Source organism: Phyllobates terribilis, unplaced genomic scaffold (genome assembly GCF_046119375.1).
Source record: "Phyllobates terribilis strain yellow unplaced genomic scaffold, ASM4611937v1 Scaffold_1__5_contigs__length_1240528914, whole genome shotgun sequence".
In the NCBI taxonomy this organism is placed as follows: Eukaryota; Metazoa; Chordata; class Amphibia; order Anura; family Dendrobatidae; genus Phyllobates; species Phyllobates terribilis.
The window spans coordinates 1,034,045,676-1,034,059,697 of record NW_027362761.1 but is presented as its reverse complement, the minus strand read 5'-3'; the positions used below and the strand labels follow the sequence as shown (position 1 = coordinate 1,034,059,697).

The window sequence follows — 14,022 nt, the reverse complement described above, 5'->3', positions numbered from 1 at the left end:
AGAAATTCATGGTGGTCATGTCTAATATTGGCGTGACCCCATGAATTTCGGGCTTAGGGCCAGCTGATAATGCCAAGCTGGCCTTAATCCCTTTATTACCCAGTGAGCCACCGCACCAGGGCCCTGGATGAGTTGGGTACAGCGCCAGAAGATGGCGCTTCTATGAACGCGCCATTTTCTGGGGCGGCTGCGGACTGCAATTTGCAGCGGGGGTGGCCCAGAAGGCTTGGGTCTCCCTGCGCTGCGGATTCCAGCCCCCAGCTGCCTAGTTGTACCTGGCTGGACACAAAAATAGGGCGAAGCCCCCCGCATTTTTTTTTTTAATTATTTCATGAAATTCATGGAATAATTAAGAAAAAAAGGGCTTCCCTATATTGTTGTGTCCAACCAGGTACAAAGAGGCAGCTGGTGGTTGGGGGCAGCCCATTCCTGCCTGCTGTACCTGGCTGGACACAAATATAGTGCGAAGCCCCACGTCAATTTTTTTTTAATTATTTCATGAAATAATTTTTTTAAAAAAGGGCTTCCCTATATTGTTGTGTCCGGCCAGGTACAAATAGGCAGCTGGTGGTTGGGGGCAGCCTGTTCCTGCCTGCTGTACCTGGCTGGACACAAATATAGGGCGAAGCCCCACATCAATTTTTTTTAAAATAAATCCTTTATTTTAACACTAAATGACATTTGAGGAGTTAATAAAGATGCAGTCCCTAAATTATTATTTATTTTTTAATTAATTTTTCCCAAAACTTTTGACGTGGGCTTCGCCATATTTTTGTATGCCAGCCAGGTACAGCATCCAGCTTCTATGAACGCGTCATTTTCCGGGGCGGCTGCGGACTGCAATTTTCAGCGGGCGGGGGGGGGGGGGGGGGGGGGGCAGAAAGCTTGGGCCTCCCTGCGCTGCAGATTCCATCCCCCAGCTGCCTAGTTGTACCTGGCTGGACACAAAAATAGAGAGAAGCTTCACGTATTTTTTTTTTTTAATTATTTCATGAAATTCGTGAAATAATTAATTAAGAAAAAAGGGCTTCCCTATATTGTTGTGTCCAACCAGGTACAAATAGGCAGCTGGTGGTTGCGGGCAGCCCGTTCCTGCCTGCTGTACCTGGCTGGACACAAATATAGGGCGAAGCCCCACGTCAATTTTTTTTAAATCATTTCAGGAAATTCATGAAATAATTAAAAAAAATTGATGTGGGGCTTCGCCCTATATTTGTGTCCAGTCAGGTACAGCAGGCAGGAACGGGCTGCCCCCAACCACCAGCTGCCTGTTTGTACCTAGCCGGACACAACAATATAGGGAAGCCCTTTTTTTCTTAATTATTTCATGAATTTAAAAAAAAAATACGTGGAGCTTCGCCCTATTTTTGTGTCCAGCCAGGTACAGCAGGCAGGAACAGGCTGCCCCCAACCACCAGCTGCCTATTTGTACCTGGCCGGACACAACAATATAGGGAAGCCCTTTTTTAAAAAAATTATTTCATGAAATAATTAAAAAAAAATTGACGTGGGGCTTCGCTCTGTTTTTGTGTCCAGCCAGGTACAACTAGGCAGCTGGGGGGTGGAATCTGCAGCGCAGGGAGGCCCAAGCTTTCTGGGCCCCACCCGCTGCAAATTGCAGTCCGCAGCCGCCCCGGAAAATGGCGCGTTCATAGAAGCGCCATCTTCTGGCGCTGTACCCAACTCATCCAGGGCCCTGGTGCGGTGGCTCACTGGGTAATAAAGGGGTTAAGGCCAGCTTGGCATTATCAGCTGGCCCTAAGCCCGAAATTCATGGGGTCACGCCAATATTAGACATGACCACCATGAATTTCTAGTAAAGTATTTTAAAAAAACACAAACACCCACGTCACTGACAGCGTGGGAAAATTCTCACGCTGAAGCGCTGAGTGCAGGAGAATTTTCCCACGCTGTTAGTGACGTGCATGAGGTGAGCTGAGTTCATTGGACATGACCTCACCTCATGTATGTCACTGACAGCGTGGGAGAAGTCTCACGCTGAAGCGCTGAGTGCAGGAGAATTTTCCCACGCTGTCAGTGACGTGCATGAGGTGAGCTGAGTTCATTGGACATGACCTCGGCTCATGTGGATGCCGTCACAGCCAGACACTGAGGAGCGCAAGCATGCCTGCGCTTCTCAGTGTCTGCGGGATGACAGGCTGGATGGCAGCGTTCTGCTACGGTCCAGCCTGTCATCTCGATGTAGCAGAGCTGAAGCTGTCGTGGGAACCATGGAAAGGTAAGGATGAGGTTGCTTTATTATTTTACTTTTATTGCAGGAGATCGTTGGCTTCAGCTGGAATGGGTGTGACTGTAAGTATGGTTTAATTTAAGAACAATAAAGAATTGTGTGTTTATTTCAATTAAAGGACTTTTTTCTGGGTGTTTGTGTTTTTTTTAAATACTTTACTAGAAATTCATGGCGGTCATGTCTAATATTGGCGTGACCCCATGAATTTCGGGCTTAGGGCCAGCTGATAATGCCAAGCTGGCCTTAACCCCTTTATTACCCAGTGAGCCACCGCACCAGGGCCCTGGATGAGTTGGGTACAGCGCCAGAAGATGGCGCTTCTATGAACGCGCCATTTTCCGGGGCGGCTGCGGACTGCAATTTGCAGCGGGTGGGGCCCAGAAAGCTTGGGCCTCCCTGCGCTGCAGATTCCAGCCCCCAGCTGCCTAGTTGTACCTGGCTGGACACAAAAATAGGGCGAAGCGCCACACATTTTTTTTTTTAATTATTTCATGAAATTCATGAAATAATTTAAAAAAAAAGGGCTTCCCTATATTGTTGTGTCCGGCCAGGTACAAATAGGCAGCTGGTGGTTGGGGGCAGCCCGTTCCTGCCTGCTGTACCTGACTGGACACAAATATAGGGCGAAGCCCCACATAATTTTTTTTTAATTATTTCATGAATTTCCTGAAATAATTAAAAAAAAAAAAAACGTGGAGCTTCTCCCTATTTTTGTGTCCAGCCAGGTACAACTAGGCAGCTGGGGGCTGGAATCTGCAGCGCAGGGAGGCCCAAGCTTTCTGCCCCCCCCCCCACCCCGCTGAAAATTGCAGTCCGCGGCCGCCCCGGAAAATGGCGCGTTCATAGAAGCTGGATGCTGTACCTGGCTGGCATACAAAAATATGGCGAAGCCCACGTCAAAAGTTTTGGGAAAAATTAATTAAAAAATAAATAATAATTTAGGGACTGCATCTTTATTAACTCCTCAAATGTCATTTAGTGTTAAAATAAAGGATTTATTTTAAAAAAAAATGGCGTGGGATCCCCCATAATTTTAGTCTCTAGCGGAGGTTAAGCAGACGGCTGGGGCAGATGTTTGAAGCCTGGGAAGGGGGTAAAACCCACGGAGCTTCCCAGGCTACTAATATCAGCCCCCAGCTGAATACCTAGCCTTTACTAGCTATTAAAATGGGGGACCCCCCCCAAAAAAATGACGTGGGGTCCCCCCTATTTTAATAGCTAGCAAAGGCTAGGCAGACAGCTGGGGGCTGATATTAATAGCTCAGGAAGGGTGCCATGAATATTGGCCCCCTCCCAGGCTAGAAACGTCAGCCGCCCCAGAAATGGCGCATCCATAGGATGCGCCAATTCTGGCACTTAGCCTCGCTCTTCCACGCTGCCCTGGTGCGGTGGCAGGGGGTAATAGTGGTGGGGTTCATGTCAGCGCCAGCTGCCATGAAGCCCAGGTTAGTAATGATGGCCGTCTATATGACACCCCCATTACTAACCTACAAAGTGTTAAAAAGAAAAAACACACTACACCCAGAAAAAAATAATTTATTTGAAATAAAACACACCATTTTATTTAATTCTTAGTTTACTAAAAAAAAATAGTTACCTGTCCACGTTCCTGCGCTGATCTCCCATGCACAGCTGTCACATCTGGAGAAGGTGACAGCTGTGCATGGCTGCTGTAAGCTCACGCTGCCGGGAACACGTCCGCTCCCGGCAGCAGGAGCCACTGACTGAGGTCACCGGAGTGCATTCAGGCAGCGCAGCTCCGGAGACCTCCTTTACGGCACTGCTGTACCGTGGGAATTTCTCACGATACAGCAGTGCCGTAAAGGAGCGAACCGGAGCAGCGCTGCCTGAACTCCGGTGAACCCTTACGGCCCCGTCATTCTAGCGGCGGCAGCGGTTCAGAGCGGTCACATTCTATGTGGCTGCTGTAAACTGGAGATCTTCATGGGACACTCGTGGACTACTACGGAGGGGTAAGGATAAGGTTGTGGTTTATTATTTTATATTTTATTACAGGAGATCGATGGCTTCGGGGAATTAGGTGTCTAGGTGAGTATAGGTGTAGTTTTTTATTTTTTACTTTATTTTAGGTGGCGATCGGCGGGGACAGGTAATGTATGAACTAATTTCTTTTAGGTAACCACTGGCCACCAATGACATGTATCTAACATTTATTGGGGACACAGTAGGGCAATTTAAATAGCAGGATCAGGCTGATGGGAACTACTGCTCCCATCAAGCTGATCCTGCTGGCACGAGTGGACGGGGGACAGACATAGGCCGATGGGAGTAGTAGTGTCACATCGGTCTATGTCTGCCTGCACGCACACACACCCCGCACACACACACCCCGCACACACACACCCCGCACACACACACCCCGCACACACACTAATCATGACGGGTCCGGGAGGTGAGGCTGACCTGTACGGCCGTGGGAAAGTTCATGTGAGTTCATGCAATGCAGTCAAGCATGAACTCACATGAACCCTCTGAGGGCACCGCGGCGACTTCAAATGAACAGCTGATCGGCATCAGCTGATACCTCAGCTGTTCATTTGAAATAACCGGCGGGAAAGCGCAGCACAGAACGGGAAAGCCGGCGGTGAAGTCTTTTCACTGCCGGCTTCCCCGCCCGGGTCCTTCACTCCTTGGTGCTGCGCTCCCCGCCCGGTCCTAATTTACGATTGGGATTGGAGGTGGTGAGGGGAGCGGAGGATCGGGGTGGGAGGCTGCGGGGAAGCAGTATGGGGCTGTGTGATTGTTTAAAAGCCGGCGGCTTTTTACCGCCCGCCGGCTTTTAAACAATCAGGAGAATTCTCCCACGCTGGGATGGCATTCTGATGACAGGCTGGATCTCAGCTGAGCGCTGCCACCCAGCTTGTCATCCTTCACAGACACTGCAGAGCGCAGGCATTATGGGAACTTCCGATTCCGGGATTCGATATTATAAAAGTATCGGAATTCCGATACAGTGAATATCGGCCGATACCCGATATTTCAGTATCGGAATGCTCAACACTAGTGACGACCGTTCAAGCTGTTAAGAGCGGAATCCATTGGAAGTTGCGCACTTTAAGGCCATGTTCACACATTCAGTATTTGTAAGCCAAAACCAGAAGTGGGTGAAAAAATACTGAAGTGATGTACTTTATTTCTGTAACGGGTCTGGGAGGTGGAACCTCTGAGCAACTATACAAGGTGGCAGTCCTTGTAAGGAAGCGGGTGGCTCCCAGGGAAGGCAGGCAGGTAGTCACGGCTAGTGACGGGGACAGTCTCTGGGTAGAAGGGCAGGAGGTCACGGCAAGTTACGGGGACAGTCTCTAGACAGGCGGGTGGTCACGGCAAGTGACGGCAGAGCCTCCAGGTAGGCTAGCAGGCAGGTTGCAGGTGGACGCTCCCAGGTGAGCGGGCAAGAGTCTCTGGAGAGGCAGGTGGTCACAGCATGTGACGGCGGAGCCACCAGGTAGGCTAGCAGGCAGGTAGCAGGTGAGCGCTCCCAGGTGAGCGGGCAAGAGTCTCTGGACAGGAAGGTGGTCACAGCACGTGACGGCGGAGCCTCCAGGTAGGCTAGCAGACAGGTAGTAGGTGAGCGCTCCCAGGTGAGCGGGCAGGCTGGTCCATAGACAGACTGACAGGTGTCGGAAGGCAGACCGTCGGACCGCAGGCTTGCAAGCAGGTAAGCGGATATCAGGCAGGTATCAAGCAGGAATCTGGCAGGTGACTGGCAGGTAACTGGTAACGGGACCTGAGGGCTGAAGCAGAGTGAAGGCTTTGCAACAACATTGCTCGGGCACCTCCATTTTGGAGGAGGTGCCTTATATATGGGAGATCCTCCGGCAATTGGCCGGGGACTCCTTAGGACTGCGCGCGCGGTCCCTTTAAGAGAGGGGGAGCGCGAGCGCGCGCCCTAAGCACACTGCCGGGGAAGGAGCGCGTGCCGGAAGCAGCGGTGAGAGAAGCGCTGGAGGACGCCGCGCCTGGAGCGGGGAGGTGAGAGGGACGGCGTCTCTGCCTAGTACGGGGCAGAGACGCCGATGCTACAGTACCCCCCCCCTTTAGGCCCCCTCTTTTTTTGGCCAGAAAGAAATTTTTCAAGGAGAAGCGGGGCGTTTATGTTCTCCCTGGGTTCCCAAGTTCTCTCCTCAGGACCAAACCCCTTCCAATCCACCAGAAAAAGGTTTTTCCTCTTACCCTCTTGGAGGCCAGAATACTCTCTACCTCAAAGACGTCATCAGCGGAAACCGGAGCAGGAGGGGCACCTGGATTATTGGAAAAAGAGTTAAAGACAACGGGTTTGAGGAGAGATACGTGGAAGGAGTTGGGAATCTGTAGGGTGGCTGGGAGTTTTAATTTGTAGGCCACAGGGTTAATTTGCCTGAGGACTTCGAAGGGACCGATGAATCGAGGGCCCAACTTGAAGGAGGGTACTTTGAGCCGCACATGTTTGGACGAGAGCCAAACCTGGTCTCCCGGACAGAATTGAGGCGGATCCAGACGTCTCTTATCAGCATATCTCTTCATCCGCTCAGAGGACAGAAGAAGAGCGGACCTGGTACTCTCCCAAATAGTAGAAAATTTGCTGACAAGAGACTCCGCAGCAGGGTTGTCCACAGAAACGGAGACAGGAAGTGGAATCCGGGGATGTTGGCCACCGACTATAAAGAACTGGGATTTGGAAGAGGATTTGCTCTCATGGTTATTGTAAGAGAACTCGTCTGCTCAAGCGAAGTTAATCCCCTTTGTTTGCCTACCTTGTTGTCTTTAGTTTGTAGTGGGGCCTTACCAGTGCTCACTCCTCCCCCAAGCTCTGGGGACATACAGGGTTTAGGTTCCTGCTCGGCGATAAGTGTGGAACCTATATAGGGACGGTAGGTTAGGCAGCGTGTTATTATATCTGCCTAGGGATCTCCACTCTCCTTTTCCCTAGTGTTTGGGCTACCTCCCCCTCTTCCCTTCGTGTAGCACCTAGTCTTTCCCACACCTTGCATGACAAATATTCTTCATTTTTCTCCTGATCAATGTCATGGCTACATATGTATGGTATAAATTGTGGCTGCAGCATTATAGTTTCATATATAAAGGTGCAGTTCCTTTGATCATGGTAATTGTCAAACCTTTTGTATGCTTTGTCTGCTATAAGCCTCGTCTCTCTGTATTTCTTGCCTGCTGAGTCGTGCTTCACATGACATAAGTGTATGGTCTGCAACATTTCTAGTCTTTTGGACCTGTCAGTAATAATTATTTATGAGAACACCACACATACTCGAGGCATTAGACATTACTATATTCTATGATCAGTGAGGACAACTATATATCTTGTTAAATGTAATGGTTAATTTCTAGATTAAGTGTTACTTTTGGGGAATGCATTTGGTATACAGTGAGACCCTCTGACGTACAGTATCTATTCCAATTATTTTTTTGCATTATAGCGACCCTTTCAATGTCTCTTGTGTTGACCACTATATCATGCCACTATATCATGCAGGGTACTATGGGGATGATGCAGCAGATTTTCTGTTCAAAATCTTGGGTGGAAAGTCAGCTGCGTCTAACACTACCAGTATTTTCATTGAATCACACTCTCGCCCACATGCTGCAGAAAAAATTCGGAGACTAAATTGACCTGCGCTGCGGATTTGATATCCCCAGTATGTGACCTGCGCTGCGGATTTGATATCCCCAGTATGTGACCTGCGCTGGGGATTTGATATCCCCAGTATGTGACCACTGCTGCGGATTTGATATCCCCAGTATGTGACCTCTGCTGCGGATTTGATATCCCCAGTATGTGACCTCTGCTGCGGATTTGATATCCCCAGTATGTGACCTCTGCTGCGGATTTGATATCCCCAGTATGTGACCTGCGCTGCGGATTTGATATCCCCAGTATGTGACCTGCGCTGCGGATTTGATATCCCCAGTATGTGACCTGCGCTGCGGATTTGATATCCCCAGTATGTGACCTGCGCTGCGGATTTGATATCCCCAGTATGTGACCTGCGCTGCGGATTTGATATCCCCAGTATGTGACCTGCGCTGGGGATTTGATATCCCCAGTATGTGACCTGCGCTGGGGATTTAATATCCCCAGTATGTGACCACTGCTGCGGATTTGATATCCCCAGTATGTGACCTGCGCTGCAGGTTTGATATCCCCAGTATGTGACCACTGCTGCGGATTTGATATCCCCAGTATGTGACCACTGCTGCGGATTTGATATCCCCAGTATGTGACCACTGCTGCGGATTTGATATCCCCAGTATGTGACCACTGCTGCGGATTTGATATCCCCAGTATGTGACCTGCGCTGCGGATTTGATATCCCCAGTATGTGAACATATGCTGCAGATTTTCATTGCATTATAAAGGATTAAAGCCACAGAAAATGTACCTATTGTGTGTCCTATACATTAAATAATCTGTACAGTAAATGTGACTTTTTTTTTTCTTTACAGTCAACAATCTGCAGAAGACCTTGCAAGAGTTCCTGCGAACTCCACTAGTAACATATTAAACAGACTATTGGTCAGCTATGACCCAAGAATAAGACCAAACTTCAAAGGTTTGTTGCATGTTTTCATATAAAATTGTATGTGTTCGAGATACATCTAGATTGTCAAGAAATGTCAGTCTTTGTACAGCGCTAGAATAAGTTGGTGCTATATGATCAACATTATTTTACATGATATTTTATTTAATGTTGATTATTTATTTAAAAAGCTTTTATCATTTTTATATGTCAAAACGTTCATCAGCACCATTGCATTGCACTAGGTCTCATTTGGTGCAGATCCTGAATTACAGTATTTACAATACAGACTTCAGAGCAGAAATCTCTCAACATTAATGTGTTTGCATTCTTGGGAGTATAGTCTTCAGAGTTGTGAACACTGCTGTCGCTCTGCATCATGTAACCCTCAATATAAAAATATAATAATAATATATTTCTCTTTGAAACCAGAAGTTTACATACACTATATAAAAAGACACTAATGCAAGTCTTTCTCAATATCTGACATGAAATCAGAATAAACCTTTCCCGTTTTAGGTCAATTAGGATTACCATCATTTTTAATATTTGCCAAATGGCAGAATAATGAGAGAGAGAGAATATTTTTAGGCATTTTTATTACTTACTGCAAAGTAAAAAGTTTACATACATTTCATTAGTATTTGGCACCATTGCCCTTAAACTGAATGACTTGGGTCAAACGTTTGGGATATCCTTCCACAAGCTTCTCTCAATAGTTGGTCGGAATTTGGGCCCATTCCTCCTGACAAAACTGGTGTAACTGATCCAGGTTTGTAGGTCGCCTTGTTTGCACCTGCCTTTTCAGCTCTGCCCATAAATTTTCAATAGGATCAAGATCAGGGCTTTGTGATGGCCACTCCAAAACATTGACTTTGTTATCCTTAAGGCACTTCACCATTTTGGCAGTATGCTTCGGGTCATTGTCCATTTGGAAGACCCATTTCCGCCCAAGCTTTAACTTCCTGGCTGATGTCTTGAGATATTGGTTCAGTATTGCCACATAATCTTCTTTTCTCATGATGCCATCTATTTTGTGAAGTGCACCAGTCCCTCGTGCAGCAAAACAACTACACAGCATGATGCTGCCACCCCTGTGTTTCACAGTTGGGATGGTGTTTTTAGGCTTCCAAGCTTCTTTCTTTTTCCTCCAAAATGAAAAATATGCTGTAAATACTAGTTTTGGCAAAAAAAGTGCAGATTTGGCAGTCTGATTAGAGTGTCACCTTAGTGTGATCCGAGACTCTTGAACAAGCGAATCACATCACAGGTGTGGAGAAGACAGAGAACTTAATTTCTCCATCTTCTCGATTGACTGGTTCCGCAATAATCTGATGTTTCCCACGCACCCATAGACTTGAATGCGATCTGAATATCAGATGCACCACCTGCATGCTGGGATTGTCTTCTTTAGCCAAATCGACATGAGACAATAATCGCAGATGTGAGCTGCCCTATAGTATAACACTGGTCTGAGCGCTATCAGATGAAACTCCAGATAGTGCTCGGCCGTGTTATGCCCTAGGATGAGCGAGTAATATCTTAGGGTTTCTTAAACAGATGTCCAGTGCTGAAATACATTGTAGACCCGAGTCGTTTGAAGGAGGAGTTTATCTAGCAGCTCTTCACTCTCAAAGAGAGACCTTTCATGATATATTCTTTCTTGGTTTCAACTGTATGCCGTACATTGTGAAATGGAGCAGAGGGGGCTGAATAGAATGTTTTTGTTTTCTTTCTCCACAGCTGTGTGGAGATGAGGGTCATTGAAGTGTATATGAAAATGTCTCCTTCAACCATGTGGGTGTTAACAGATTCTTTTCTTGGGGAGTTTACTCTCCCCGCCCCCCCCCACTCCCCTCCTGATGCTGCATTCTTTTGATTGGACAATTTCCCACAGGGGAAAAGGTCCCCTCAAGAGAAGGGCAGTACTGGCTTTCAGTGTGAGCCAGTGCGACTTCATGTGTCTCAATTTATCACCCTTACAACTCCTCACTCCATCAGTTCCTGTGCTATCGCTGGAAGGCGAGCTGCGCTGTAATGTCATCTCAGTGCTGGGGGGACGGGAGGTGCAACGCTTGTCATAACGGTCTATAACTAGTACAGTTATCTGGTAGTAGTTAGCTGCAGGTGCTGTTTTATTTGAAGAGATTTTCCATTTATAATCTTTAAATGCCTTCAGTATGCTCATGCTCAAAACAATAAATTAAGTGTTGCTCACGCTTCTCAGGTCCGTGGCTGCCTTTCTGCCACTGCTCCCAGTCTTTGTTGACAGCCTTTAGCCATTATATAATGACTACAGCACACGCCACCTCCAATCACTGGGCTCAGCGGCTGTCTGTACAGACTGCACAAGCTTCTGAGCCCAGCGGCTGGCTGCAGCGGTCACTCACTCTGCAGAGGGTGTGTGACTGCTGATGATCTTCTTTCAAGCTGATTGGAATTTATAAGTTATAAATGGAAGACCCCTTTTAATAAGGCATGTGTAGATCCTAGCAGGACATCTATCAGCAGAAGTAGCTCACTGCATTACCTTCATTGACATAGTTACGGGTTTATTTTCTATGTTTTTTATGTAAAACTGCGATTACCGGCAGCTTTTCCCAGCAATGTCTGTGGTCTGCCTGCGGTTCCAGCAGCCAGACGTCCTCATTGATAACCTGCATTAGTAAATCAGGGGGAACTTACAGCTCAGCACTCTATTCCAGTAATATCAAACAATCAGAAAATGAAGCTGACGTTTTTTCCCGTGTACGAGAGTGTGCAGCAGGCTCACCGGGTAAATACACCTATGAGAGCTCTGAAGGACCCGGGTACCAGCTGAATTATACAGAGCAGGGATAGATTTGCTCTGCAAGTGTTCTTGATGTGGTTGCGTGGGCTGAAATCCACTGACAGTAATGTTCTAGCACAGATCTAGGTTGCTGTGGTAACCAGTTTTTGCGCTACTGTAGAAGTATTTTTTGAGTCATACCATTTTCTGCATTGACTTATTCATCTCCATTTACACAAACTACGAAGCCTCTTGTGTTTGTGCCCGTGTCTTGTATGATTTTTTTTTTTTTCCCTTATGCATTGACTCAAGTCTGCCAGCAGAATATCAAAGTTCAAGGTTTTCTTCTTCACTACACTAGCGAGCAAAATAATGGTTTCTCTAATCAAATGATAATACAAGCTGGAAAGTCCACTATGTTTAGTAGCAAAATATTTAATCATACATTTTATTACATTGAACTTCAAGTGGCCACTTAGGGCATGTGCACACAGTCTTTTTAGGTGGTTTCTGCTACGAAACCCATCTGAAAAAGCCCTAACTAAACCTTCAAAATAATGAATATCTGCATGCCTATATAAAAATGACTTGTGCATATATTCCGTCTTATCGCTTCAGGTTTCCAAAGAAGCTAAGCGATTACAAGAAGTGACCTAACCGTTCTTCAGATGTTTTTTTGCTCTGACGACGCTCTATACTTTATAATAGAAGTCAATGTGATGTTTCAAAAGACGCCTTTTTGAGCGTTTTTCCTTTCAAAAAATCTGCCATTGGTTTCTTCATTGTTGAATGGCGTAACAAAATGGCTGGAAACCAGCCTCAAAAATGCTGTAAAATGGTTTAAAAAAAAAACTCCACACGAATCATCGAACTGAAATAAAAATCGACCAGGGTCACCCATCTGAAAATGACATTGTGTGCACATAACCTTATACTACCCTGTCTTGGGGCAGTATACAATAGAGGTGGAGATGGCAAGCTATTTTTTGGCATAAAACTGGTGAGTCCTGCTTTCTCCCATTCACAGAGACTGAATGACAGCTCAACAAAACCCTGCATACTCAGATGAGCAGCGGGAAAAAAAAGGCAAACTCTGGATATTTTTGCCCTGGTGTCAGTTCCTCTTTAGAACATCAGTCTTGTTACTCCCTGACTCCCAGCACCTTGAACCCATGCCTCGCCAGCCTCCTCCAGTTGCACCTCTGACACTGCGCCACTTCCATTGTTCATTTCCTGTAGAGAGTATTCCTGCTGTGTACAGGGTTCACTTATTTTTAGTCTTTTGGTGACATTTGAAATCTTACATGGACGAGGCAGTGATGTCATCTTTGTCTTTATTGTGTCAGTCTTTCTTTTAAAACCTTTTTCTTTACTTGTAGGTATTCCAGTCGATGTTGTAGTCAACATATTTATTAACAGCTTTGGATCTATCCAAGAAACCACTATGGTAAGTAATGAATTATACTGCACATTTATACTAGTGTTTCGTTATTTCTGTTTCATAAAAAGACGATCCACGGCGCTCAAAATGTGACGCAAAAGAAAAAAGGTGTCTGTAGACCCAGGTGGATGCAACGTTTCATCCATCACTGGTCTCGTCAAGGAGGCTTTTCTCCATTAGTAAAGTGACATGAGGGCTTACTATTCTGCAGGAAGAGTTATATTTTTCAGTTTTCTCCATTTTAAGTACAACATTAAGCCCCCAGCCTTATAGTCTGTTATTCTAGCAACATGACATTTGTGTTCTGCAAATTGAACAGAAGAGTTTTTCCTATTCCATTCAAGATCCCAACTGAAGAATGTGGCTTCAGAAACAGTCGAGGGTGCATATTTACCCCAAACTGGTGGCAAGAAAAAGTTTAACTCATTCCACAAAATACAAGCCTTTGTATAACTGTCTGAAGAGAAATGGTTATAGTTCTCAGAATATGATGCAAAAACATTTTTTTCTGTGTGTGTGTGTTCAAAAGTGACATCATAAAGTTATAAAAATCTGTAATCATACTGTACCGAAAAGTTAATGTTTTCTCCTCATATTCATGGGATTTAAATGGAAACCCTGACATAAGTGCTCGGGAAAAATCTGAAGCATACTTAAAAGTGATAAAAGTTTTTTTTTTATCTCAAATTGATAGCAATAAAAACTTTAACTCGTCCAGCAAAAAAGCAAGTCTATACTCAGGTCCATAATCTGTCAATGGAAAAATGGGGGATTTCCACATTATTGGTAGCTCAAAAGCTCCATAAAAAGCTACATGACTTCCAAAGAAAGGAGTCCTACAAAATTCGCTTTCTTACAGCCAAATGAGGATTTCTTCTATTCTGGAACCTTAGTGGCTGCGCAAATGACTCCTGAAAACTACTCCAGTAAAATCTACACCCAAATAGCACGCCTTCACTTCCGAGCCTTGCAGAGTTTTGGAGAAATAGAGTAAAAACACTGCGGGGTCCCTCTTTCTTCTATT

At 46.0% G+C, this 14,022-nt stretch overlaps 1 protein-coding gene across 1 annotated transcript in view; it reads left to right on the top strand.

Annotated features, from left to right (window-relative positions):
* The window catches only part of GLRB (glycine receptor beta), a 175,234-nt gene that overhangs the window by 68,910 nt on the left and 92,302 nt on the right, over positions 1-14,022 (top strand). Inside the window, exons 3-4 of the mRNA XM_073644903.1 lie at positions 8,714-8,820; positions 12,937-13,004. Of these exons, the coding sequence (XP_073501004.1) occupies positions 8,714-8,820; positions 12,937-13,004 (175 nt within the window). The remainder of the gene's footprint in view (positions 1-8,713; positions 8,821-12,936; positions 13,005-14,022) is intronic.